The following is a 27,228-nucleotide window of genomic DNA, read 5'->3' on the forward strand; positions in this document are numbered from 1 at the left end:
AATGATCACAATAATATAGTTACTTTCTACTGCTTTTCTGTTAATGATAAAATCCAGTTTTCCCCAAACTACTAAAATAGACAAATTATTTGGTATCGGAGGAATCAGTATTTCAGTATCAATCCTCGCACCACTAGACAAGAGAGGGAGAAGAACAGTTAAGGAAACAACAAAGAAATTAAACATAAACATATTCAAAGTAGGACCTGAAACTGAATGAAAAATCAAGTATTCTAAACTAGAACAGCATCCAGCACTCCATAAAAACAAGGCAATAAGAGGAACTCAAACTATTGTGTTATTACTAGATATATTAGATTAACAATAAAAACATGACCTTATGACACTAACCCTATCAACAATAGCATAAGAAATCAAACTGCCTATAGAATCATAAAGAAATAAAATCAGGAACAATAAAACCCAACAGAAAGAAAAAATAGCTTTATTCACATGAATCCCAAGCTCTGTCATTCCTGGAGTAATGGCTAAACAATTAAAATGAAAGAGACGAAAATGTTCAGATTAAGTGCAATATGTAATGACAATAAGTGACCCTTATGTGCGTTTATGGTCTTCTATCCATATCTAATGCACTTAAGGTGGTTTTTGAAAAAGTGAAGCTGCAGTTTGAATTTGCCTTCACTTCTTTCAGGGTGTCTGAATTTGTTGTAGGTAGGATTACGGTTTTCCTGTGTTTTGGGTTGATGGTCAATTATCACATCACCACATGAGGCAACCATCAAAGAGCCCAGGCCATCCATGAAGAACTCTAGAGTCAGAAACAGACATTTCCCATTTAAGAAAATATCATCTTAGTGCCATTTTCAATCTAAACCCCTTTTGAGGTCTGGACTTACCTGAATGCGCTACTCGCTGGAGCTTGGGGTCAAATCTCACCCTCTGCATGGCATCTGTACGAGCCAGGAAGAAGTTGACCACTCCACTGGCCAAATGGCATTGTGGGTAACCAGGAAGACGGTGGAATTTTCCACCAGACTTCCTGTATAGGCAGCCACCTTCATTTTCATCTCCTTCCTCATATAGAATAGAAAAGTAAAAGCGGTTCCCTTGTACTGACCCACCAACCTAATTAGAGAAAAACAAAAAACCCATTATAAAATCAACACAATACAGTACAACAGAATCATGTAACCAAGGTTCAAAACTGGTGATTGAGAAAAAATAATCTTGAATTATTATTCAAGATTAGATTAGGCCACGTTAGAAGTCTAGTTTTTTTTCAGATGCTTTCAATCATGTTTTTCTTGAAGGATGCAGACTTCTTCCTGTACCACTGCTTGAAGAAGGTGTCTTCCAGAAACTGGCAGTAGGACTGGGAGTTGAGCTTGACTCCATCCTCAACCCGAAAAGGCCCCACATGCTCATCTATGATGATACCAGCCCAAACCAGTACTCCACCTCCACCTTGCTGGCGTCTGAGTCGGACTGGAGCTCTCTGCCCTTTACCAGTCCAGCCACGGGCCCATCCATCTGGCCCATCAAGACTCACTCTCATTTCATCAGTCCATAAAACCTTAAAAAAACCAGTCTTGAGATATTTCTTGGCCCAGTCTTGACGTTTCAGCTTGTGTGTCTTGTTCAGTGGTGGTCGTCTTTCAGCCTTTCTTACCTTGGCCATGTCTCTGAGTATTGCACACCTTGTGCTTTTGGGCACTCCAGTGATGTTGCAGCTCTGAAATATGGCCAAACTGGTGGCAAGTGGCATCTTGGCAGCTGCACGCTTGACTTTTCTCAGTTCATGGGCCGTTATTTTGCACCTTGGTTTTTCCACACGCTTCTTGCGACCCTGTTGACTATTTTGAATGAAACGCTTGATTGTTCGATGATCACGCTTCAGAAGCTTTGCAATTTTGAGACTGCTGCATCCCTCTGCAAGATATCTCACTATTTTTGACTTTTCTGAGCCTGTCAAGTCCTTCTTTTGACCCATTTTGCCAAAGGAAAGGACGTTGCCTAATAATTATGCACACCTGATATAGGGTGTTGATGTCATTAGACCACACCCCTTCTCATTACAGAGATGCACATCGCCTAATATGCTTAATTGGTAGTAGGCTTTCGAGCCTATACAGCTTGGAGTAAGACAACATGCATGAAGAGGATGATGTGGACAAAATACTCATTTGCCTAATAATTCTGCACTCCCTGTCTTGTGTGAACTCTTTTCCCAATAAAAGGCAGCGAGAGGAGGCCGTCGTCGGGGTCATTCGTAATGAGATTCGAAGTGCGTTTCTGAGATACCGACGAGGCCTCCCTTGCAAATAAACCGATCGATCGCTGACTGTCTTGTTTTCTTCATGATGAATAAGTCTCTAAACCAGCAGGGCTTGTGGAAACACAGACCCAACATTTAATTGGTCCTTCGGAACCGGAGCCCAACGCATCGCATCCACTGAGGAGAGGGAGATGACGCCGCCGCAGTCTGCTAGCAGCCGAAAGCCCTGGTGCTTAACTTTGTCACCAGGCCGGTCGGGATGGATGGCAATTGACGGGATCCAGAGATTCTTCCCATGAACGGAAACAACACGAACAGTGAGTACAGAAGGCCTTAGAGAGCGGCTACGTGACCGTGCGGTTAAACGCAGTTACGTGAGTGTGCAAGCTGTGCGTGTAGACGCAAGCTGCCTGGCTTCTCCGCCAGTGTTTTTGTTTTTAAATCTTTTTGATTTATTTAAGGAGGTAGGTTTGGCTTCTCCGCCAGTGTTTTAAGGAGGGTTAAGATGGTTTCTCCACCGAAAGGAGGATAGAGCTCTAAAAAATTAAAAAAGGTTTTTCTCCGCAGTTAAGGGCGTTGAGTGTTTGGTTTCTCCTCCAATAGTAAGGAGGATAGAGCTCGCCACGGTAAGGGAGGTTATAGGCCTAAAGAGAGTGTGAATGAGCGTATGTGTGTGTGAGTGCCAGTAAGTGAACGCAGCAGCACAGAAGGAAACCTAAGTCATGTTAACGGAATTACACGTAGCCTGGGTTTTGGGGTAAGGCGCGTTGCATGCCGCAAAATTAAAAGAAGTCTACCTTGAAAGAGGATGAAATACACTGCAAAGTATTTATTGGGCAGCACGTGGTGTGTGGATCGTTGACGAATGAAGTGAAATTGTGCTCTAAGCAGAAGTGAGTGTGAGTGTGTCTGACATCACGGTGTGTGTGAAAAGGTATCCAGCTGGGGCAGACATGATTCTGCAGGTCACCTGCCCAGTGGACAAAAGAAATAAAATAGTTGTGTGGATGAATGATAGCATGAAGAGTGTTTGGTGTTTCTCAGCCTGAAACAACTGCAATGCTATTTTCTGTTTTGGAGAAAAGGACAGTTTAAAAAAAAAATCAGAGAGAGAGATGTATGTTGTTTAAGCAGTGATGAGAATAATGGAAATGTGATGAGAGAGGAACACAAAAACATACAGAAAATGCATTAACTATACTAACCCTACATGCATATACACAATAAATGATACTCATGAAGACCAGACAGCATCTTAAGCACGAGATTCTGTTAGTCATCTTGTCCAAGTCACTAGTAAGATGAAAGTGATATATAGACTAGTGGACTGAATATTATAGGAGGACAGATGGTTGCATCATAGAGGAGGAAACAGAATGCTGATGAGAGGTCTTAAATGAGTGAGCTGAGTGAGCTGATTGTGAGTTTCTGGTGTGTGAAGAAGTTGTAACATGGCACACATTTAGTTACATGAGAAGAAACTTATTATGTGATGAGACAGCAGGGTTATGCTGTATGTTGTGTGTATGGCTGATTTGGATGAATGTTTGAGATTAAACTGGCTGTTGATTTGTCTTTTGTTACTAAGTTGAGCCTGCCAATTGGGTTGTTACGATTTATTCCCCTGAGTTGAAGAACACGTGTCATGACTTAAACAAGGCCTTTCTTTCCTTTGCTTTCCTTTATTTTCTTTTTATTTTGTTACTCTCATGGTGCACTAAAGTTTTGTTTGATAATTTTTCTGTCATCTAAGCAGATCTGAACGTTTGAATAGGAAGAACTATACAACATGTTGTTGCGAACGGTTGCAAAGTGAGTTTCTCCAAAATTAAAATGGGCTGGGGAGAAAGCCACTTATTTGGGACAATTAGAAAGTAAGTTCCTGTCCAAAAGGATTCAACGAGGAAATCCAGTCTAAATTCTTTTTCTTTTTGAAATGTCGTCGTTTTTCTGAGGGTGGAAACAAAATGCGACAATAATTTCCACTATCAGCAAAAGAAAGAATCACTGAGTGAATGAGTGAGAATTTAAAAAAATGGGGAACTGACTGACTGGTTAAAGCTGACAAGACTGACTGACTTAACACCATTGTGTGAAGCTAACCCCCACCTGACAAAGGTGTGGCTGTATCACTGTGTGTGTCTCTGTTGCAGGAGCAGAAGGAGACCACAGGAGGAAACTTGGGTGACATGACTATGTGAACTCTGCAAATTTAACCTTTTTAGTTTTAATTTTTCTGTGTCTGTGAATTTACCATGGGTGTGTTATTCACTACCGTGTGTTGCTCACAGAGATTACTGTGAGAAAGAGTGTATACACCTGTGCAGCGCTAACATTTACATTTCTTTATTACAGCAGATGGTTAATCATGTGATTTGATCATGTGATTTACAGCAGGACACAACTTAATGATGTTTTTCTACCACAGGATTACTGAGATTTTGTGTGAAGAAAACTGTGGTTACAGGCTATATGTTGATGATGAAATTACACTGTGTTGTTGAGAAAATGTTGGAGAAAATGTGAATGTTACAGGGGAGAAGTGAATACAGTGTGATACTGTATTTGAAACCAGTGTTGCATCTTTTTACAGCAGAGTGTTAACTTTATGACTTTTCACAGCTCCTCTGGAATCTGGATGGCCGACACCTGACAACCAGGATGATCCGTGTGTTTGGCTAATGTTTGTTTTTCTTTAAGAGTGTTTGAAGAGGATTCAGCACAGACAGACAAGTGACAATTGAACAGATGTGCAGTGGTTACTGAATAGTTAAATAGGGCTCATTATCTGACCACACTGTTGGGCTCATGATGAGTGACAAACTTAAGGGACGTCACTGATTACAATGTGGAATGACGTTGAGATGTTAAATGATTTGGAGCAAAGTATGGAAAAAGCAGGAGTTTAAGGAGTTTAGAATAAACCTGCAATGATCCTTGTCTCTGTGATGCTGAATACTTTATTACACTTACGAGCTGCAGTTAGTTGCAAATGTGAAGTTGTTTTAACTTAAAGACTTTGTCTTCTAGGATACAGGCTCTGGGTGGAGCTGGGAGTTAAACAAGCTAAACATTTAATTGCTGACTAATGTTTTTACACAAGGTTACAGGTGGAGTATGGCTGCTCCAAGGGACAAACCCTGGAGATTGTTTTAGGGAGACTGTGCAACATTCTTGTACATGTCTCATTGGGGAGTTGACACGTGGTGAAAGCCGTGTGGCGAGAGGAGTGTCATTTTTTTTTAATTTGTAGATGTCGTGAGGTGCCAGGACGAGAAGGAGTGGCTGAGGGGATTGTCCACAAGATGGGAGCTGAGGCCAGGAGAGAGTCTTCAGGAGGATCAGAGACAGCACAGAAGACATCGCACAGAGAGCTGTGCTACTGGGCTTTCAGGAGATCATCGGGAGGAGTCTTTGCACAGCAAACAACCATAAGGAGTGGAAGAGTTTCGACGTTGACGTTGAGGAAGACAACTAAGGTGTACGACGTGCTCTGCCTTACATCGTCTGCAGACTAAATTTACATTTCTGTCACCTACAAGACACTTGTCTTTAATGTAACGCTTACTCTCACAACCACACATATTACCATAAAATGGTGCACAATTCTGACTCCATCAACCCTTTTGCCAACGAAAGAAGAGGGCACTTCTCATGAGTGTAGAGAGCACTTGGAGAAGGAGTGTAAGCCAAGGGATGACTCAATAGCTGTGGCACTCGTTGAGGGAAAGGTTTGGTTTGTTGATGATTTGAGTCTTACGACAGTAGAGGGACAGGCTAAGACAGGTTTTACTGTAGCAGACAGTGAGAAAGTTATCTGTGCAGGACAACTAACATGTTTCATATTTGCTTGAGCAGCAGAGATGCTAGCTTTAACGGAAGCGTGTAAAGCTGCAGAGAGACAATATACACTGATAGGCAGTATGCATTTGCTACATTACATTTCTTTTTAGCGCAGTGAGTGAGACGAGGTGTGGCAACGTCTACAGGGAAACCTGTAGAACACGCCAAACTCTTGCAAAATCTGCTGGAGGCAGTGTTATTAACCAGTGGAATTGCCGCTTGTAAATGTGCAGCACACATGTGAGGGAAAGATCCAGTTGCATTAGGGAAGGTTTTTGCAGATAAGATCGCAAAAGAGGCAGCTTTAGTTGAACATGGTGTTAACATTTTAGCAGTACAACATCAGCAGACACGCAGGCCCACTCACCTACAGCAGGAAAACGGTTGTGACTTACAGAAGGAGCGAGCTTGCAGGATGGTGTTTATTATCTGTGCGATAAACCAATACTGCCTAAGAATTTGTATAAGACTGCTGCTATTTTGAGCCATGGGCTGTGCCATTTCACAACAGCAGGGAGATGATGGGAGCAGTAGAGCAACATTTTCATACTCTAGGATTTAATACTTTAAAAAAAAATAATTTGCAGGTCATGTATGATATGTTGCAAGCACAATTCTCGGGGTAATTTGAGACTGAAGAGAGGGAAATTCCCCAGACCCAGTCACCCATTTCAAGTTATTCACATGGACTGTATAGAGCTGTCCAACTGTAATAACTATAAGTACTGTGTAGTGATAGCGTGCCCTTTTTCAAAGTGGGTAGAAATCGTCCCAACTAGGAAAGCAGATGCCATTTTGGTGGCCAAAGCAATATATAAGAATATCATCCCGGAACATGGGATTCCAGAGACCATCGCTGACTGTCTTGTTTTCTTCATGATGAATAAGTCTCTAAACCAGCGGGGCTTGTGGAAACACAGACCCAACAATTGATGTCTTCTCTTATCAAGAAAACTTAAAACTTGTAGGTCCAAGTTACACATGATTGAGCTAAAGAAAAAAAACTGTTACAAACTGAACCAACACAAGCTATTTCATTCTTACCACATCTAGTTCAGGGACCGCCTCCATCACCTCCACAAGCTTCTCTATCTTTGTCTTCTCTGAAAACAAAAAGTCATCATCCACCCACAGAAAGAACTTGGTTGTTACCTGGGAAACAGCTAGATTTCTGCCTGCAAACCAGCCCTGAGAAGAAGAAAGAAACATCCTCTGTTCAAATTTATAAATTGGAATGGGACCCCGAGATTTACCTGGTTTGACTGGAATTGTACTTGATAAGTCTTCCAAGAACTGAATTGACATTTGCATGTCTTATATTCTATAAATATAATTTGAGTCCAAAATATTGCTAAAAACTCATAATTCTGAAATGAATGTGTGTGCATACCTGTGCTGGAGGCATGATGTAATGCTGGATGTTTTCTCCAGTAACGCTTTCTGGTTGTAAACTGTCATCTGCAATAATCACTTTAATGTCACTATAGAATTTCCGGATGCTGTCCAACAACACCCTCAGTTGTTTGTAACGCAGAAAGGTCTTTGTGATGATGGTGACTTGAGAGCTGATATCTAACAGACAGAAGTATACAGAGAATAATTTTAAGAAAAGATGAACTGTTAATATGGCAGAGTAGCATTAAATTTCTGAGTCATTCAACCAAAGGAAATACTAATAAATGTATTTTTTTTTATAATTCTGGAAAAGCATGTGTGAGGATGAAAAATAAGTTAGATATAAAGATATAAAATCTGCCTGTTATTATGAAATAAATGAATTATTTCACACATGTTTTAGAGTCTTTCTGGAGCCTGCTAGGCATGGGGTCACAATACAGATATCAGATTAGAAAGATTCTCAGCATACTCTGAGTGAGCTTCGAGAAATTTCTAGCAAGAAAGTCCCAGTTCCCAGTTTGGAAGTGATTTCAGAAAATTCTCAGAGCAATTTGAGAAAAGACACAGCAAAAACTTTAAATGAAAGAAAGACAGTGGGTTGGAAGAGTAAATGCAGTATTAAATGCAGCATATTGCATTCTCTGGTTAGTCATTAAATAAATAAATAAATAAAAATCCTACGATGTTTTGAAGTCTCGAAATATTACCCTTATGCTCACTTGATTTATAACCTCAGTAAACTTGTCCCTTAAAGTTTATGATTTTTTGTCTTATACAACAAATGTAAGGTTATTTTTGTAAATGTTGTTACTATTGTAGCAGATTTCGATTTTTACATGTCATTGGTCACATTCCTATTTCTTCTTTTTTGAAATGGAACTGAAGGCAAAGGAAGGAGGGCGGGAAAAAGAAAAGGCTTCAAGGACAAGAGGGGAGGAGTGGGGGCAGAATATATATGTATGTATGTATGTATATATGTATATATGTGTATATATATATATATATATATATATATATATATATATATATATACACATATATATATATATACACATATATATATATATACACATATATATATATATACACATATATATATATATATATATATATATATATATATCCAGCCTCTATGGATCTTGTGCTCAGAGCTTGTTCTTGTGCTGCCATGATTAGTGCCTCTGTGCTGTCTTTCAGTCCAGCTTTGTCCAGCCACTGGTAGGATTTCTGGATATCAGCCACCTCCTCTATCTGCCGGTGGTACATACCGTGCAGGGGCCTGTCCTTCCATGATGGTTCCTCGTCTCCCTCCTCTTTCTTGGGTTTCTGCTGCCTGAGGTATTCACTGAGCACTCGGTCAGTTGGGGCCATCTTCCCAATGTATTCTTGGATGTTCGTTGTCTCATCCTGGACTGTGGTGCTGACACTCACCAGTCCCCGGCCCCCTTCCTTCCGCTTAGCGTACAGCCTCAGGGTGCTGGACTTGGGGTGAAACCCTCCATGCATGGTCAGGAGCTTTCTTGTCTTTATGTCAGTGGCTTCTAGCTCCTCCTTTGGCCAGCCTATTACCCCAGCAGGGTACCTGATCACGGGCAGGGCGTATGTGTTGATGGCCCGGATCTTGTTCTTACCATTCAGCTGACTCCTCAGGACTTGCCTGACCCTCTGCAGGTACTTGGTGGTTGCAGCCTTTCTAGCGGCCTCTTCATGGTTCCCATTTGCCTGCGGGATCCCCAGGTACTTGTAACTGTCCTCTATGTCTGCAATGTTGCCTTCTGGTAGTTCAATCCCCTCAGTTCTGACTACCTTCCCTCTCTTTGTTACCATCCGACTACACTTCTCCAGTCCGAACGACATTCCAATGTCATTGCTGTATAGCCTGGTAGTGTGGATCAGTGAATCGATGTCTCGTTCACTCTTGGCATACAGCTTGATGTCATCCATGTACAGGAGGTGGCTGACAACTGCTCCGTTCCATAGTCGGTATCCGTAGCCAGTCTTGTTAATGATCTCACTGAGGGGGTTCAGGCCTATGCAGAACAGCAGTGGGGACAGAGCATCTCCTTGGTAGATCCCGCACTTGATGGTGACTTGTGCTATGGGCTTGGAGTTGGCCTCTAGTGTTGTACGCCACATCCCCATTGAGTTCCTGATGAAGGCTCTTAGGGTCCCATTGATCTTGTACAATTCTAGGCATTCCAGTATCCAGCTGTGGGGCATTGAGTCATAGGCCTTCTTGTAATCAATCCAGGCAGTGCACAGGTTGGTCAGTCTGGTCTTGCAGTCTCGGCTGATTGTTCTGTCTACCAGTAGCTGGTGTTTTGCACCTCTGGTATTCTTGCCAATTCCTTTCTGTGTCCCGCTCATGTATTGACCCATGTGCCTGTTCATCTTAGCCGATATGATGCCTGACAGGAGCTTCCATGTAGTACTGAGGCAGGTTATTGGTCGGTAGTTGGAGGGGACCGGTCCCTTCTTGGGGTCCTTGGGGATCAGGACCGTCCGGCCTTCAGTTAGCCATTCCGGGTGTCTCTCGTTAACTAGCAGCTGGTTCATTTGTGCTGCCAGACGCTCGTGGAGTGCAGTCAGCTTCTTCAGCCAGTAGGCGTGAACCATGTCGGGCCCTGGTGCTGTCCAACTCTTCATACTGGAGACCCTTTCTTGGATATCTGCCACTGTGATGGTTACTGGACCCTGTTCAGGGAGGTCGCTGTGGTCTGCCCTCAGATCCACTAGCCACTGAGCATTGCCGTTATGGGTTGCATCCTTCTCCCATATGCTCTTCCAGTATTGCTCCGTCTCCAGCCTTGGTGGTGCTGTTCTCTTATTGTTCCCTTGCCACTGAGAGTACACCTTTGCTGGTTCTGTGGAGAACAGCTGGTTTATTCTCCTGCCTTCTATCTCTCTGGTGTACCTCCTCAAGCGGCTGGCCAAGGCTGTGAGTCTTTGCTTGGCAGTTTCCAAGGCCTCAGGTATGGATAGCTTGCTGTATTTCTTAGGCACCTTATTTGTCGCACCTTTCTGCAACTCCGTTAGTTGGCTAACCTCCCTCCGTGCTACTTTGATCTTGCCCTCTAGCCTCCTTCTCCATGGAGGGTACTGCCCCTTGTGGCTGTTCAACTTGTAGCCAAGCATCTCACTGATCACTGCTGCCGTATTGTAGATCAGCTTGTTAGTGTCGGTAATCGTGGTTGTAGGTATTGCCCGTAGTGCTGCATTAACATCATCTAGCAGACCTTCTGAGGGTACTTCACGTAATCTTGGTAACCGGCTACGGGGGATCCAGGTTTCAAGCTTGGCCATGATCCTATTTTTCAGGTCAGTTCCTCTCGCACTCAATGATCCTTCTCCTATCGCACTTGGGGCTATGTACCCAATCTCGGGTGGGGGTGATGATATCTCCCCCCTGACCTGGCGTCCTGACTCCTCCTTGCCGTAGCATTTGTGTTGTACCTCGTCAATCTCTAGCTGTGAGAGCAGTCCCTTCTTTCGAATGTTGGAACACTGAGCTACTAGTTGTTTCGCCGTCATTGTGGATGTTGGGTATCGAAGAATCCATAGGTCCCTCATCCTATTCATGTAGCCCCTTCCGCCGGGGTTACTTGCGTAGTAGCATTCCAACAACGCCCTGTTTTCGTCCCTTGCCCACCGATGCCTTCTTGTTCCAGTAGCCCACTTTTCGTCAGGGTGCCCTGGTTCCAAGTTTGATTCCTGCCTGGGGCGTCTGTATCCAGTAAGGGTCCTAAGGCTAGACCCCCTATGCTAAGCAAGCCTACCGCAGACATGAGCGAGACAGATAAATATGAAGGCATGCCGGCTCGGACGTCGCCCGGATCAACAAGGTCCGCGTCAGGTGTTGAGGAACCAGGGCACCCTGACGAAAAGTGGGCTACTGGAACAAGAAAGCATCGGTGGGCAAGAGACGAAAACAGGGCGTTGTTGGAATGCTACTACGCAAGTAACCCCGGCGGAAGGGGCTACATGAATAGGATGAGGGACCTATGGATTCTTCGATACCCAACATCCACAATGACGGCGAAACAACTAGTAGCTCAGTGTTCCAACATTCGAAAGAAGGGACTGCTCTCACAGCTAGAGATTGACGAGGTACAACACAAATGCTACGGCAAGGAGGAGTCAGGACGCCAGGTCAGGGGGGCGATATCATCACCCCCACCCGAGATTGGGTACATAGCCCCAAGTGCGATAGGAGAAGGATCGTTGAGTGCGAGAGGAACTGACCTGAAAAATAGGATCATGGCCAAGCTTGAAACCTGGATCCCCCGTAGCCGGTTACCAAGATTACGTGAAGTACCCTCAGAAGGTCTGCTAGATGATGTTAATGCAGCACTACGGGCAATACCTACAACCACGATTACCGACACTAACAAGCTGATCTACAATACGGCAGCAGTGATCAGTGAGATGCTTGGCTACAAGTTGAACAGCGACAAGGGGCAGTACCCTCCATGGAGAAGGAGGCTAGAGGGCAAGATCAAAGTAGCACGGAGGGAGGTTAGCCAACTAACGGAGTTGCAGCAAGGTGCGACAAATAAGGTGCCTAAGAAATACAGCAAGCTGTCCATACCTGAGGCCTTGGAAACTGCCAAGCAAAGACTCACAGCCTTGGCCAGCCGCTTGAGGAGGTACACCAGAGAGATAGAAGGCAGGAGAATAAACCAGCTGTTCTCCACAGAACCAGCAAAGGTGTACTCTCAGTGGCAAGGGAACAATAAGAGAACAGCACCACCAAGGCTGGAGACGGAGCAATACTGGAAGAGCATATGGGAGAAGGATGCAACCCATAACGGCAATGCTCAGTGGCTAGAGGATCTGAGGGCAGACCACAGCGACCTCCCTGAACAGGGTCCAGTAACCATCACAGTGGCAGATATCCAAGAAAGGGTCTCCAGTATGAAGAGTTGGACAGCACCAGGGCCCGACATGGTTCACGCCTACTGGCTGAAGAAGCTGACTGCACTCCACGAGCGTCTGGCAGCACAAATGAACCAGCTGCTAGTTAACGAGAGACACCCGGAATGGCTAACTGAAGGCCGGACGGTCCTGATCCCCAAGGACCCCAAGAAGGGACCGGTCCCCTCCAACTACCGACCAATAACCTGCCTCAGTACTACATGGAAGCTCCTGTCAGGCATCATATCGGCTAAGATGAACAGGCACATGGGTCAATACATGAGCGGGACACAGAAAGGAATTGGCAAGAATACCAGAGGTGCAAAACACCAGCTACTGGTAGACAGAACAATCAGCCGAGACTGCAAGACCAGACTGACCAACCTGTGCACTGCCTGGATTGATTACAAGAAGGCCTATGACTCAATGCCCCACAGCTGGATACTGGAATGCCTAGAATTGTACAAGATCAATGGGACCCTAAGAGCCTTCATCAGGAACTCAATGGGGATGTGGCGTACAACACTAGAGGCCAACTCCAAGCCCATAGCACAAGTCACCATCAAGTGCGGGATCTACCAAGGAGATGCTCTGTCCCCACTGCTGTTCTGCATAGGCCTGAACCCCCTCAGTGAGATCATTAACAAGACTGGCTACGGATACCGACTATGGAACGGAGCAGTTGTCAGCCACCTCCTGTACATGGATGACATCAAGCTGTATGCCAAGAGTGAACGAGACATCGATTCACTGATCCACACTACCAGGCTATACAGCAATGACATTGGAATGTCGTTCGGACTGGAGAAGTGTAGTCGGATGGTAACAAAGAGAGGGAAGGTAGTCAGAACTGAGGGGATTGAACTACCAGAAGGCAACATTGCAGACATAGAGGACAGTTACAAGTACCTGGGGATCCCGCAGGCAAATGGGAACCATGAAGAGGCCGCTAGAAAGGCTGCAACCACCAAGTACCTGCAGAGGGTCAGGCAAGTCCTGAGGAGTCAGCTGAATGGTAAGAACAAGATCCGGGCCATCAACACATACGCCCTGCCCGTGATCAGGTACCCTGCTGGGGTAATAGGCTGGCCAAAGGAGGAGATAGAAGCCACTGACATAAAGACAAGAAAGCTCCTGACCATGCATGGAGGGTTTCACCCCAAGTCCAGCACCCTGAGGCTGTACGCTAAGCGGAAGGAAGGGGGCCGGGGACTGGTGAGTGTCAGCACCACAGTCCAGGATGAGACAACGAACATCCAAGAATACATTGGGAAGATGGCCCCAACTGACCGAGTGCTCAGTGAATACCTCAGGCAGCAGAAACCCAAGAAAGAGGAGGGAGACGAGGAACCATCATGGAAGGACAGGCCCCTGCACGGTATGTACCACCGGCAGATAGAGGAGGTGGCTGATATCCAGAAATCCTACCAGTGGCTGGACAAAGCTGGATTGAAAGACAGCACAGAGGCACTAATCATGGCAGCACAAGAACAAGCTCTGAGTACAAGATCCATAGAGGCTGGGGTCTATCACACCAGGCAAGACCCCAGGTGCAGGCTGTGTAAAGATGCCCCAGAGACAATCCAGCACATAACAGCAGGGTGCAAGATGCTAGCAGGCAAGGCATACATGGAACGCCATAACCAAGTGGCCGGCATAGTGTACAGGAACATCTGTGCCGAGTATAACCTAGAAGTCCCGAGGTCAAAATGGGAGATGCCCCCAAGGGTGGTGGAGAATGACCGAGCTAAGATCCTGTGGGACTTCCAGATACAGACGGACAAAATGGTGGTGGCTAACCAACCGGACATAGTGGTGGTAGACAAACAGAAGAAGACGGCCGTAGTGATCGATGTAGCGGTTCCGAATGACAGCAATATCAGGAAGAAGGAACACGAGAAGCTGGAGAAATACCAAGGGCTCAGAGAAGAGCTCGAGAGGATGTGGAGGGTGAAGGTAACGGTGGTCCCCGTGGTAATCGGAGCACTAGGTGCGGTGACTCCCAAGCTAGGCGAGTGGCTCCAGCAGATCCCAGGAACAACATCGGAGATCTCTGTCCAGAAGAGCGCAGTCCTGGGAACAGCTAAGATACTGCGCAGGACCCTCAAGCTCCCAGGCCTCTGGTAGAGGACCCGAGCTTGAAGGATAAACCGCCCGCAGGGGCGTGCTGGGTGTTTTTATATATATATATATATATATATATATATATATATATATATATATATATATATATATATATATATATATATATATATCTATATATATATATCTATATATATATATATATATATATATATATATCTATATCTATATATATATCTATATATATAGTTTAGTCAGTGTTGATGGCTGGTAGACATTGAGGCAAGTTTTTTTTTTTTTATGCAGATGGACTATGATGGATTTCAGGCAGGGTGAGTTGGTGGGATATGATAGGGACTGATTGAAAATCTTGACAAAGACCCATGTCAGCTGGTCGAAATAGTTCTACCACACCATGCTATGATGTCTGCAAACACCTCACTTTAAGAATGGAGTTATGATATAGGCTTGGTATAGGATACCCATATCCAGAAGATTGCTCAAACTATATTATACTATTGTGAGGTCTTCTTGGTGATATTTATTAACTAATCAGTTACTAGTTTTTAACAAAACATAGTGTTTAAGATACTTCCTAATGTGGAAACATCTAGGAGTGAAGAAGAAGAGGCTTAAGATTGTTTTTCTGAGAAAGGTAAGATAATGAGAAAATGACAGTAACTGAAGGAAATAATGATTTTGCATCAACATAATGTTCTTTGGATGCTGTTAATGCTCTTAACAGCATGCAATTAATATATTAAAGAAGCATTTTCCAACAATATATGTTGGATATATGTGTATATGTTGTGTATATGCTGCTGTTATTGTGTATATATTTATTTATATTTCTTCATACATTCTTATATAGTTCTATATTGTGTATTTTGTTGTACAGTTATTTTATTTTCAACTTTAATTTATATATTTTATCTTATTCTCCCAGTTAAATTTACCCTTCATTCTAATTTGTGTTGTACAGTTATTTCATTTTTAACCTTAATTTATATTTTATTCCTTCCTAGTTAATTTACCCTTTTTAATTTTTCATATTTATTTCCTATCTTATTCATAGCCTTTTCCTTTTTTGTTTTCTTTAGGTCACGAGCAGTTGTCCAAGCATTTCACTACATATCGTACTGTGTATGACTGTGTACGTGACAAATAAAATTTGAATTTGAATTTGAATATTTAAATGAATATGGGCTTGAATATTAAGCGCTGATCAAGAATTCACTTCTACCTGTTCCCATGTCATACAGGACTGGTACATGAGGCTGCTGGATGGTAATGGGAAACACGGCTTCATAGTTTTCAAACTGGAAGGTGACTAAACAAAAAAAAAAAATGTTTAGGTTCAGAACAAGGGGGACTCACTTTTTCTTTCACAGTTATTTTAAACATGCATTAATGATCATGTGTAAAATGCACATTATTTTGCAAATTCAATTGTCATTTAAAAATGGGTGTTTATAGCGCTTCACATTTCTGACACATACCAAGGTCTCCAGTGTTTATGTGGTAGATGGTGCTGGTATAGGACACTTTGGCCAGCAGGTCATTGAGGACCAACAGGCTGCTAGACTCAATAATCAGTTTCGTCTCTCCAGAACCTGTGAATTAAAACCAGACAATTTTAAAGTAATATAATACTGCTCGTCATTTCTCAGAAAGGGCTTATAATATAATAGGAGTAGTCTTTAATTCAGAGTAATTTATTCTGGCTAATTAGGAAAGTGTCTTTCCTAATTAAATTATTCGCCCATCCATTCTCTTGCGCTTATCCTTATTGGGAGGTCGGGGTGGGTCGCCAGTCCGTCGCAGGTCTAACACATACAGACAACCATTGACACTCACATTCACAGGCAGTTAAGAATAACCAACTAACCTAACCTCAACCACTGCATGTGTTTGGATTCTGGGAGGGAGCCAGAGTAGACAAGAGAACCAGTGCAAACACAGAGAGAGCATGCACACTCCACACAAAAATACAGTAGATGGTGAAGATGAATTCAGGCCCTTCTTGTTGTGTATTTTGGGTTATAACAGGACCCGTAGCGGTCATGCCCAGATGCATTATGGGATAAAAAGCTTTAGGCTGTCGCTCGGGCTAGCTCCATGTTAAGTTATGCCGTTATAATAAATACCTCAAGTTACGTCGTGGTCATTGTTATACTGGTAACCCGGAGTGAAGATATAACAAAAGTGGCGACGAGGACGTCTGGACCGACGCTGCAGTCCGCTTGGAGTTTTACACTTTTTTTTCCTGCTGATGCCTCGTACTGACTTGGTGTTAGACGGCGCCGGAGGGAGGAATGTACAGCGGACAGGACGACGAAGGCAGACTCCGTAAGTGACGCTAACCAAAACATAAACGGGTAAAAGAGACGTTACGAAAAGGAACAGTTGATAGGGGAAGAGTGCCATTCAACCAGGAGCCGAGTAATGGCTGGAGTTACTGGCCCTATCGGTCCCTTCGACGAAAGCACGGAGCAATGGAGCTCATATACGGAGCGTTTTGGATATTTCGTTGCGGCTAACGACATACAGGATGCTAAACTGGTGCCCATTTTTTTGAGTGTGATAGGCCCAAGAACTTTTACCCTGCTAAGGAGCCTGCTACAGCCAGCAAAGCCCGGCAATAAAAGTTTCACAGAGATCGTGAACACACTGACCAAACACTTCTCGCCCAAGCCCCTCGTGATCGCTGAACGGTTCAGGTTTCACAAGCGAAACCAAGAAGAGGGTGAGTCTGTCACAATGTTCGTTGCATCGTTACGCAAATTAGCTGAACACTGTGAGTTTAAAGATGTTTTAAATGACACATTAAGAGACAGACTCGTGTGTGGTTTAAGAAATGAAGCTGCACAGAAGAAATTGCTCACGGAAAGTGACTTGACTCTTGAGAAGGCAATTAATATCAGTGTGACCATGGAAATGGCATCAAAAGAAGCCCATGCGCTACATGCTACAGACAGAGTACACAAACTAGACAATGGTAAAGCAAATGCACAGGGACCATGCTTCCGCTGTGGCAAGTTAGGACACCTTGCTAGTGATTGCTGGTGCAAAGAAATGGATTCCAACAACTGTGGAAAAAAAGGTCATGTAGCACGGGCATGCAGGAACAAAAGGACTCAAAGCCTGGAAATAAAAGAGGCACTGCAAGATTCAAAAAAGAAAGACATGTTCACACAGTTAAGCTTCATGAGGATAGAGCAAATGACTCCTCAGGTGAAGAAGTGTTGTCTGCAATAAATACTGTGCGAATACTGAAGGTGGATGAAACCTCAGATGGCTTTTGGGTCACGCCCAAACTGGAGGGACATGTTGTAAAAATGCAGATTGACACTGGGTCAAAAGCATCACTAGTGTCATATAATGTCTATAGGACATGTCTGAAGCACCGTCCACTCAAACCCTCCGACACAGTATTTAAAGGATATACTGGACATCGAGTGCCTATGAAAGGAATGGCAGAGGTGACTGTTCAATACAATGGCCAAACTGCTAAGCTGCCTGTGTATGTTACGCAGAAGAACTGCCCTGCTATAATGGGACGTGTGTGGCTCAAAACAATCAGACTCAACTGGCAAGGAGTGAGAAAGCTGTTGCATGGTTCCTCTCAGCTATAGGCCATACTGGGAAAACACCAGGAGGTTTTTCGTGAGGAACTGGGCAGCATGAAAAAAATTACAGTGAAGCTGCATCTCAAGCCTGACTCCAAGCCAGTCTTTATGAAGGCTAGACCTGTGCCGTACGCCATTCGGCCCAAGGTGGAGTCTAATTTAGACGCATTGGTCAAGAATGGTGTTCTGGAGCCGGTGGCGGAATCCGGATCTGCGGAGACTTCAAGGTATCCGTGAATCCTGTATTAACAGCAGAGCAGTATCCCCTTCCGCTGATTGATGACTTATTTGCTGGTCTGAGTGGAGGACAAAAGTTCAGCAAAATAGATCTCAACCAAGCTTACCTGCAAATGCACGTCGAAGAGCAGTCACGTGACATGTTGACTATTAACACACATAAGGGACTTTTCAGATTTTGCAGGTTGCCTTTTGGCATCACATCAGCTCCAGCATTGTTTCAACGAGCGATTGATCAAATCCTGAGGGGATTACCTGGTGTGCAATGCTATCTGGATGATATCCTGTGTACAGGAGCAGATGATGAAGAGCATCTGCGCAACTTGGATGCGACCCTTCAGAGGCTGAAGGAATACGGATTGAGAGTCCGTAAGGAGAAATGTGACTTTTTCCAGTCATCTGTGGAATATCTAGGGCACGTGATTGATGAAAATGGACTTCACACTGCACCTTCGAAGATCACAGCAATCGTGGATGCACCCCCACCACAAAATGTCAGTCAGTTAAAGTCTTTCTTAGGGCTGTTGAACTACTACGGACGGTTCATACCCAACTTGGCATCACTCCTGAAACCACTGCACAACCTGCTACGCAAGGAAGAAGCATGGGAGTGGACAGCAAGCTGCCAAGAGGCCTTTCAAAAGGCAAAGGATTCACTGACTGCATCTGAGGTGCTAACCCACTTCAATCCCAAGTTCCCAATTCAGCTTGCTTGTGATGCTTCTCCCTATGGGGTGGGGGCAGTGATTTCCCACATTCTCCCAAATGGCGAAGAAAGGCCAATTGCATTCCCATCAAGGACATTATCCAAGGACGTTGATCCAAGATGGCGCCGCGTAAGGATGCCCTGGTGCTTCAGTGCGTTACTTTTGTTTTGTTTTTGTGCATAACTTCTGTGTCTGGGCACTCCTCTGGATATTCTTACACCAGAGAAGAGCTTCTTAACTACAGGACTACAACACCTGTGGATTTACTTCCAATATTTGTCGCATCTGCGGCAGATTTACTGCAGACTCTGATCAGGAAAGTGAGACGCCGAAAGAGAGGTAAGCGAGCCGGCGCACTGGTGCGTCTGAGGAGACGTGGACTGCGAACTGCTCTTCCTGGGATCTTCCTTTCCAATGTACGCTCACTCAGGAATAAAATAGACGAGCTGGCCCTGATTAGAAGCATGAACAGAGACTTTGCCTCCTCCTGTGTCTTATGTTTTACGGAGTCGTGGCTCTGTGAGGACATCCCGGACAGCGCGCTCAAGCTGGAGGGCTTTCATTTGCTGCGCGCTGACCGGCAGGCCTCTCTCTCTGGTAAGACCAAAGGTGGAGGTGTCTGCTTCTACATTAATAGTGGCTGGTGCACAGATGTAACAGTGATTGCTCAGCACTGCTCTTCCTCTCTGGAATACCTTTTTATTCACTGCAAACCGTTTTATTCTCCGCGGGAGTTTGCTTCATTCATCCTGGCCGTTGTTTACATCCCGCCAGATGCAGATGCGCAGGCAGCTCAGTGCGCACTCGCGGAGCAGATACTGCACATGGAGCGGACATTCCCGGACTCTCTCATCATTGCTCTTGGGGACTTTAACAAAGCCAATCTGAGCCATGAGCTTCCCAAATACAAGCAGTATATTAAATGCCCGACCAGAGAGGAGAGGACATTAGACCACTGTTACAGCACGATCAGGGGGGCCTATCGTGCGGTGCCCCGCGCTTCACTCGGACTTTCTGACCACGTCATGATCCACCTAATCCCCGCATACAGACAGAGGCTGAAGCTCTCCAAACCTGTCGTGAGGACCAAAAAACTGTGGAGCAACGAGGCTGTGGAGGAGCTTCGCACGTGTTTGGAGTCTACAGACTGGGACACAATGAAGGCTGCTTCTAACAGCTTGGACGAGTTTACGGACACTGTCACCTCCTATATCCACTTCTGTGAGGACAGCATTGTGCCATCACGCACCAGGGTGAGTTATAACAATGACAAACCCTGGTTTACTCCTAAACTCAAAAAGCTGTGGCTGGAAAAGAGAAAGGCGTTCAGAAGCGGAGACAGGGACTGCTACAGAGAGGCCAAGTACAGGTTCACTAAAGAAGTGGACATTGCCAAACATCAGCACTCTGAGAAGATGCAGCAGCAGATCTCAGAGAATGACTCGGCCTCTGTGTGGAAAGGTTTTAGGAATATCACCAACTACAAGCCTAAAACCCCCCACTCCACTGACGACTTGCTCTTGGCCAACACCCTCAACGACTTTTACTGCCGTTTTGACGAGCCATCAGGCAGCCTTCACACCTCCAACGGCCCCAACAATAGAGACACTTTGGACACTCATTCCCCCACCTCTCCCCCCTCCATAGAGCCATCACCACCTTCAAACACTTCACCTACAACACCCCCCTCCTCACCCCACACAAAAGAGGATTTCACACCACCTCCTCCCACCACAACTCTTCATATTCATGAAGAAGGTGTGAGGAAGCAGTTTAAGAGTCTGAATGCTCGAAAAGCTCCCGGCCCAGACGGTGTGTCTCCTGCCACCCTCAGACACTGTGCAAACGAGCTGGCCCCAGTGTTTTCTGGCATTTTCAACTCCTCACTGCAGGCATGTCATGTGCCTGCCTGCTTCAAGTCCTCTACCATAATCCCTGTCCCCAAGAAACCTAGGATCACTGGACTAAATGACTACAGACCCGTGGCTCTGACATCTGTGGTCATGAAGTCATTTGAGCGCCTAGTTCTCTCCCATCTCAGGACCCTCACGGCCCCCCTCCTGGACCCCCTGCAGTTTGCATACAGAGCCAACAGGTCTGTAGATGACGCCATCAACATGGCCCTACACTTCATCCTGCAGCATCTGGACTCCCCAGGAACCTACGCCAGGATCCTGTTTGTGGACTTCAGCTCTGCCTTCAATACCATCCTTCCAGACCATCTCCAAGGCAAGCTTTCCCAGATGAATGTGCCTGATCCCATCTGCCGGTGGATCACTGACTTCCTGACGGACAGGAAGCAGCATGTGAGGCTGGGAAAGAATGTCTCGGACTCCCGGACCATCAGCACCGGCTCCCCTCAGGGCTGTGTTCTTTCTCCTCTGCTCTTCTCCCTGTATACTAACTGCTGCACCTCCACCCACCAGTCTGTCAAGCTAATCAAGTTTGCAGATGACACCACCGTTATTGGACTCATCTCGGACGGGGATGAGTCTGCCTACAGGAGGGAGGTTGAACGTCTGGTGTCCTGGTGCAGCCACAACAACCTGGTGCTGAATGCCCAAAAGACAGTGGAGATTGTTGTGGACTTCAGGAAGCACACAGCCCCACTCCCCCCCATCATCCTGACTGACACCCCCATCACCTCTGTGGACTCATTCCGCTTCCTGGGTACCACCATCACCCAGGACCTGAAGTGGGAGCCCACCATCACCTCCGTCATTAAGAAAGCCCAGCAGAGGATGTACTTCCTGAGGCAGCTGAAGAAATTCAACCTGCCAACACGGACGATGATGCAGTTCTACACTGCAATCATCGAGTCCATCCTCACCTCCTCCATCACCGTGTGGTACGCTGGAGCCACTATCAGGGACAAACAGAGACTGCAGCGTGTTGTGCGCTCTGCTGAGAAGGTGATTGGCTGCAGACTCCCATCTCTGCAGGACCTGTACAGCTCCAGGACACTGGGGCGTGCAGCTCGGATCTCAGCTGACCCTTCTCACCCTGGACACAGTCTGTTTGACCTGCTCCCCTCAGGCAGGAGGCTCCGGTCCATTCGCACCAGAACCTCTTGCCATAAGAACAGTTTCTTCCCCTCTGCTGTTGGACACATGAACAATAACCGTATGACTGTTCCCACCACTAACACATGACCCTACGCTGTGTTCACTGCATCATTCCATGTTTGGCACTGATCACCACCTGCACTCATGTATATATCATGTATATATCTATCTATCTACTTAGCACTTTTAATTCTTATTCTCATTTTTATTTTCATGTCTATTTAAGCGTAATTTATGACAGTATGTTTGCACTGAAGCACCGCAGCAATTTCCTAATGTTGTAAACCTGCTCAACATTTGGCAATAAAACCTTTCTGATTCTGATTCTGATTAAACACAGCAGAGTCCAACTATGCTCAGCTGGAACGAGAGGCGCTGAGCATTGTATTCAGTGTTCGGAAATTCCACCAGTACCTGTACGGTAGGAAGTTTACACTGTTTACTGACCATAGGCCTCTCACAACCATCCTGGGACCCTATACAGGGATTCCATCTCTTGCTGCTTCACGTCTCCAGAGGTGGGCGTTGATATTGTCAGGACATTCTTATGACATCAAGTATTGCAAATCGGAGTCTCATTGCAATGCAGATGGGTTGTCCAGGTTACCCCTTCCTGTTAAAAAACCCGTCTCTGACACAGTTGAGATCCTCTACTTCAGGGAGGTAGAGACAGCACCTGTTTCGGCTGTGCAGGTGAAAAAGGCATCCAGAATTGACCCTGTGTTGGCAGCAGTGCTGGACTGGATCATTAAGGGTCTGCCTGCAAGTAAGGGTGTAGACCTGAAGGCTTTCCTGGGAAAGCGGGCGGAGCTTTCTGTTCAGGTGGGATGTTTGCTGTGGGGGAGGAGAGTCATCATTCCCATGTCATTGCGACCAAAACTGTTGAAGCAACTGCATGCAGGACATAGTGGAATAGTGAGAATGAAGGAAATAGCGAGAAGCTATTTTTGGTGGCCAAATATGGACAAACAGATTGAGGAGATGGCTAAAAACTGCTCTTCGTGTCAGATGGTCCGGAAAAACCCACCACTTGCTCCTCTCCATCCCTGGGAGTTCCCACAGGAGCCATGGCATTGGGTACACATTGACTTTGCAGGTCCATACGAGGACAAAATGTTTCTTGTAGCTGTTGATGCACACAGTAAATGGCCTGAAGTGACCATCATGAAATCAGCCACCACTGAAAAGACCATAGAAGCTCTAGGAGAAATGTTCAGTAGGTTTGGATCTCCTACTCAGATAGTCTCTGACAATGGACCTCAACTGGTTTCACAGGAAATGGAGGCTTTCCTACAGGCTAATGGAGTGCAGCACATTACGTCAGCTCCATACCATCCTGCAACGAATGGTCTTGCAGAAAGGTTTGTTCAGACAATGAAACATGCACTGAAAACATCACAAGGCCAAGGAACACTGCATCAGAGACTGCACAAGTTTCTGCTTAACTACCGGAATAGTCCACATGCTACCACAAGGACATCTCCTGCCAACGCAATGTTCAAAAGAGATCTGCGCACTACCTTTGATCTTTTGAAACCCTCAACTGTGAAGGACACTGTACAAAAACAAGAGAAACAAATCATGTACAGGGGTCAAAAGGTCAAGGACAGAGTCTTCAGCACCGGCGAGTAAGTGCAGGCCAGGAACTACCGAGGAGTACACAAGTGGGTTCCTGCAACTGTCATTGCTCAAACTGGTCCAGTTTCATATACAGTTCAGGTGGCCGATGGAGTGTGGAGAAGACACGTGGATCAGCTACTCCGGTCCGCACCAGTGTCTGCAGAAGGGTCTTGCGGAGATCTTGGAAATGCACTCATCGACTCGGCAGCCCCTTCACACACACAAGTAGAGAACTCCACCACATCAGGAACAGTGGTTCCACCTGTAAATGAGACTGTAAGAGAGACTGAGACATCTTCGGTGTCAGGAACAAAGGCTCCACAAGAGAGCACACAGACTGATGTTACCCCAACAGAGAGCGGCGGCCTCCTGTTCGTCTGAGTTATTAGATGGCACCTGACCCAAATGAACGGGGCAGAATAATCCCCATGGGTCATGGGGGAGGTTGAGGTAGTCCACCCTCACTCCCCAAGATAGCAATTAAAAGAGTTGGTGTTGTAACCTTACAGTTAATAAGAGGTGAAATGTTTGTGAGGCTATTACTGTCATGTGCCAGTGAAGACTGAAGTTTGTGAGTAGATCACCTGTTTATTTCGTAGTACATCCTTTGTAAGAGGGGAGGAGATGTTGTGTATTTTGGGTTATAACAGGACCCGTAGCGGTCACGCCCAGATGCATTATGGGATAAAAAGCTTTAGGCTGTCGCTCGGGCTAGCTCCATGTTAAGTTATGCCGTTATAATAAATACCTCAAGTTACGTCGTGGTCCGAGTATCATTGTTATACTAGTAACCCGGAGTGAAGATATAACACTTCTTGCTGTGAGGCAACAGTGTTAACTACCACGCTAGCCCAGCCAAAATTAATTAGTTACTGATAATTGACAACAACAATATGAAGCCCTGAACTTTACCAAATAAGATTCATGTAAAACCACCAATACTACGCTGATTGAGGAGACACGATGTCTAAAATTGTATGGAGCTATGGAGGCAAGTCCAAGGGAAAACCATCATAATATAAAAAGATGTAATAAAAAAGGGTAGGGTTGCAGGGTAGTGCTTTTAAAAAAGTGTCAAGATACCTTGTAAGAAAAAGAACACATGTATATGTCTTTGTCTTCTAAATTTTATCACATTACTCTTTTATGAATTCAGTCTTTTGAGATTGCAATTTTTATTTTACACATGTTACAGGAAAAAAATTATAAAAATCTAAAAAAAAAGTAATAACGGCTAGTTTAATGTGTTACTGACAGAAATAATGGAGAGCCAGCAATCTTTGTAGAACATAACAGATAATTACCACCTAGACAGTGGAAGGATCAGACACACTTTAGGCTGAGTACATGAAAACCCTTCATTTGACCTTCATTGACCTTAATGTGTGAGTCAGCAGTGCAATCAACAACTGTTCAAAAGGACCAGTGCAGCTCTCCATCCACATTCCAATGTAAGGAACCAACACCCACTGATGTCTATAAATAAAGACCAGGGCAGTGGCGGAGCACGAGTCCCTGAGCTCTCACTCTCGTGCAGGTGCTCTGTGGCTGTCCTTGATGCAAGTAAAACTGTGTGTTTCTCCTCTCTGATTCTCAGCTGAAGTGTTTTAGAATACATCTCTTGACACAGTGTCTCACTCAAGTTAATCTGATATTTGTGTTTAGTCAAGACTCTTGCCCACGTAAAAGATCACTCATGTGTTTTGTGTTTGTTTAAGTCGAATTAGTCACTCACCCCAGTTTAAATTATTTGTAAATATCTTTAAGTCTTTAACTACTTCTTCTGCCTTGTTGTTTTGCCTGAGTCCCGCACTTGAGTTGTGTTACCATTTGTTTTCTAAACATAATAAAGTGTTTTGTGAAGGCACTGGAAACAATTCTTCCAAACACCAAACATGTATTCTATTAGACCACAATATTGTGTTCTGGTTTTAGCAAATAATTTATATACATTTAGAAAAATAAAAAGTTCTTCTACCATGGTCTCAATGAACTCCACCCCTACATTTTTGAATCAGCCACATAAGACCCACAACTGTACTTTGCTTAGCCTGCAACCTGTCAGTTGCCTCTGGAGTCCCACAGGCTCTACAAGCCGCAGCCCCTTGTTGCCAATTTAGAAATGCAGCACATGATCCACTCAGATTCACTGTTCCCAGCCTCCCTCAGAGTGCAGTTGAGGTGTGATGGGGCGTGGTTCGTGGCACACTGCGGTGGAGGAAAACACACCTGAGCTGCATGAGATCATCACGCCTCTCTCCATAAAAGAGTGAACTGGGGCCTGAGTGTTGTTATTGTGTATGTGTGGCTGGCAGGTGAAAAGCTGCAGCCAAGTGTAAAACAAACGCCAACAGAATAAAGAAGTGTTTGAAAGTGTGACAATGTGGTAGGATCTGCCATGCGTCTTCTACAGCTATTACTTCCAGGCTTTACTACTGCAATTCATTATTATCAGGATGTCCAAAAAACTCGCTGAAAAGCCTTCAGCTAATCCAAAATGCTGCAGCAAGAGTCCTGACAGGGACTAGAAAAAGAGAGCATATTTCTCCTGTTTTGGCTTCCCTTCATTGGCTTCCTGTTAAAACCAGAATTGAATTCAAAATCCTGCTCCTCACATACAAGGTCTTAAATAATCAGGCCCCATCTTATCTTAATGACCTTGTAGTACCATATCACCCTATTAGAGCACTTCGCTCTCGCTCTGCAGGCCTACTTGTTGTTCCTAGAGTATTTAAAAGTAGAATGGGAGGCAGAGCCTTCAGTTTTCAGGCCCCTCTTCTGTGGAACCAGCTTCCAGTTTGGATTCGGGAGACAGACACTATCTCTACTTTCAAGATTAGGCTTCAAACTTTCCTTTTTGCTAAAGCATATAGTTAGGGCTGGACCAGGTGACCCTGAATCCTCCCTTAGTTATGCTGCAATAGACGTAGGCTGCCGGGGGATTCCCATGATGCATTGAGTTTTTCCTTTCCAGTCACCTTTCTCACTCACTATGTATTAACAGACCTCTTTGCATTGAATCATATCTGTTATTAATCTCTGTCTCTCTTCCACAGCATGTCTTTTATCCTGTCTTCTTTCTCTCACCCTGAAAAGGATAAGCGGAAGCGAATGAATGGAAAAAAAAATGGAATAAATTAAATTACAGTGGGAATTGAAGATGGCCCCTGCCTGCAGCATACCCTCACCAGGTCTGTCCAGAATTTTCTGCCACAACTGATCACCAGGTGGTGATCAACTAGCGGCGCATCTCATCTCTGCACATGAGTGTCCATGACTTATGGCTGCAGATTTGATAATACGATTACAAAACTGACCATCAACCTTCTACATAGTGTTCTGGTGCCACATTCACTTATGAATACCCTCAATCGTGGTGTTATGTTGTCGTTAACACTGAAGTCCAGTAACAGAACTCCATTCAGATATAACAGCCTATTCCTCCCTATGACACCTCTCCAGGTCCCGCTATCATTGCCCATGTGAAGTTATGG

The 27,228-nt window shown here is 44.9% G+C and overlaps 1 protein-coding gene across 1 annotated transcript in view; it reads right to left on the reverse strand.

The window, feature by feature from the left end:
• Positions 1-414: 414 nt before the first annotated feature.
• The window catches only part of LOC146670864 (beta-1,4 N-acetylgalactosaminyltransferase 2-like), a 32,859-nt gene continuing 6,045 nt past the window's right edge, over positions 415-27,228 (reverse strand). The window contains exons 6-11 of the mRNA XM_085404989.1: positions 15,976-16,089; positions 15,720-15,806; positions 7,473-7,654; positions 7,127-7,270; positions 861-1,089; positions 415-772 (exon numbers count right to left, since the gene is read on the reverse strand). Coding sequence (XP_085261115.1) covers positions 579-772; positions 861-1,089; positions 7,127-7,270; positions 7,473-7,654; positions 15,720-15,806; positions 15,976-16,089 — 950 coding nt within the window. The 3' untranslated portion in view covers positions 415-578. The remainder of the gene's footprint in view (positions 773-860; positions 1,090-7,126; positions 7,271-7,472; positions 7,655-15,719; positions 15,807-15,975; positions 16,090-27,228) is intronic.

This window comes from Rhamphochromis longiceps, linkage group LG4 (assembly GCF_057381845.1).
Source record: "Rhamphochromis longiceps isolate RC_006_pf linkage group LG4, R_longiceps_female_GT1.1, whole genome shotgun sequence".
Lineage (NCBI taxonomy): Eukaryota > Metazoa > Chordata > Actinopteri > Cichliformes > Cichlidae > Rhamphochromis > Rhamphochromis longiceps.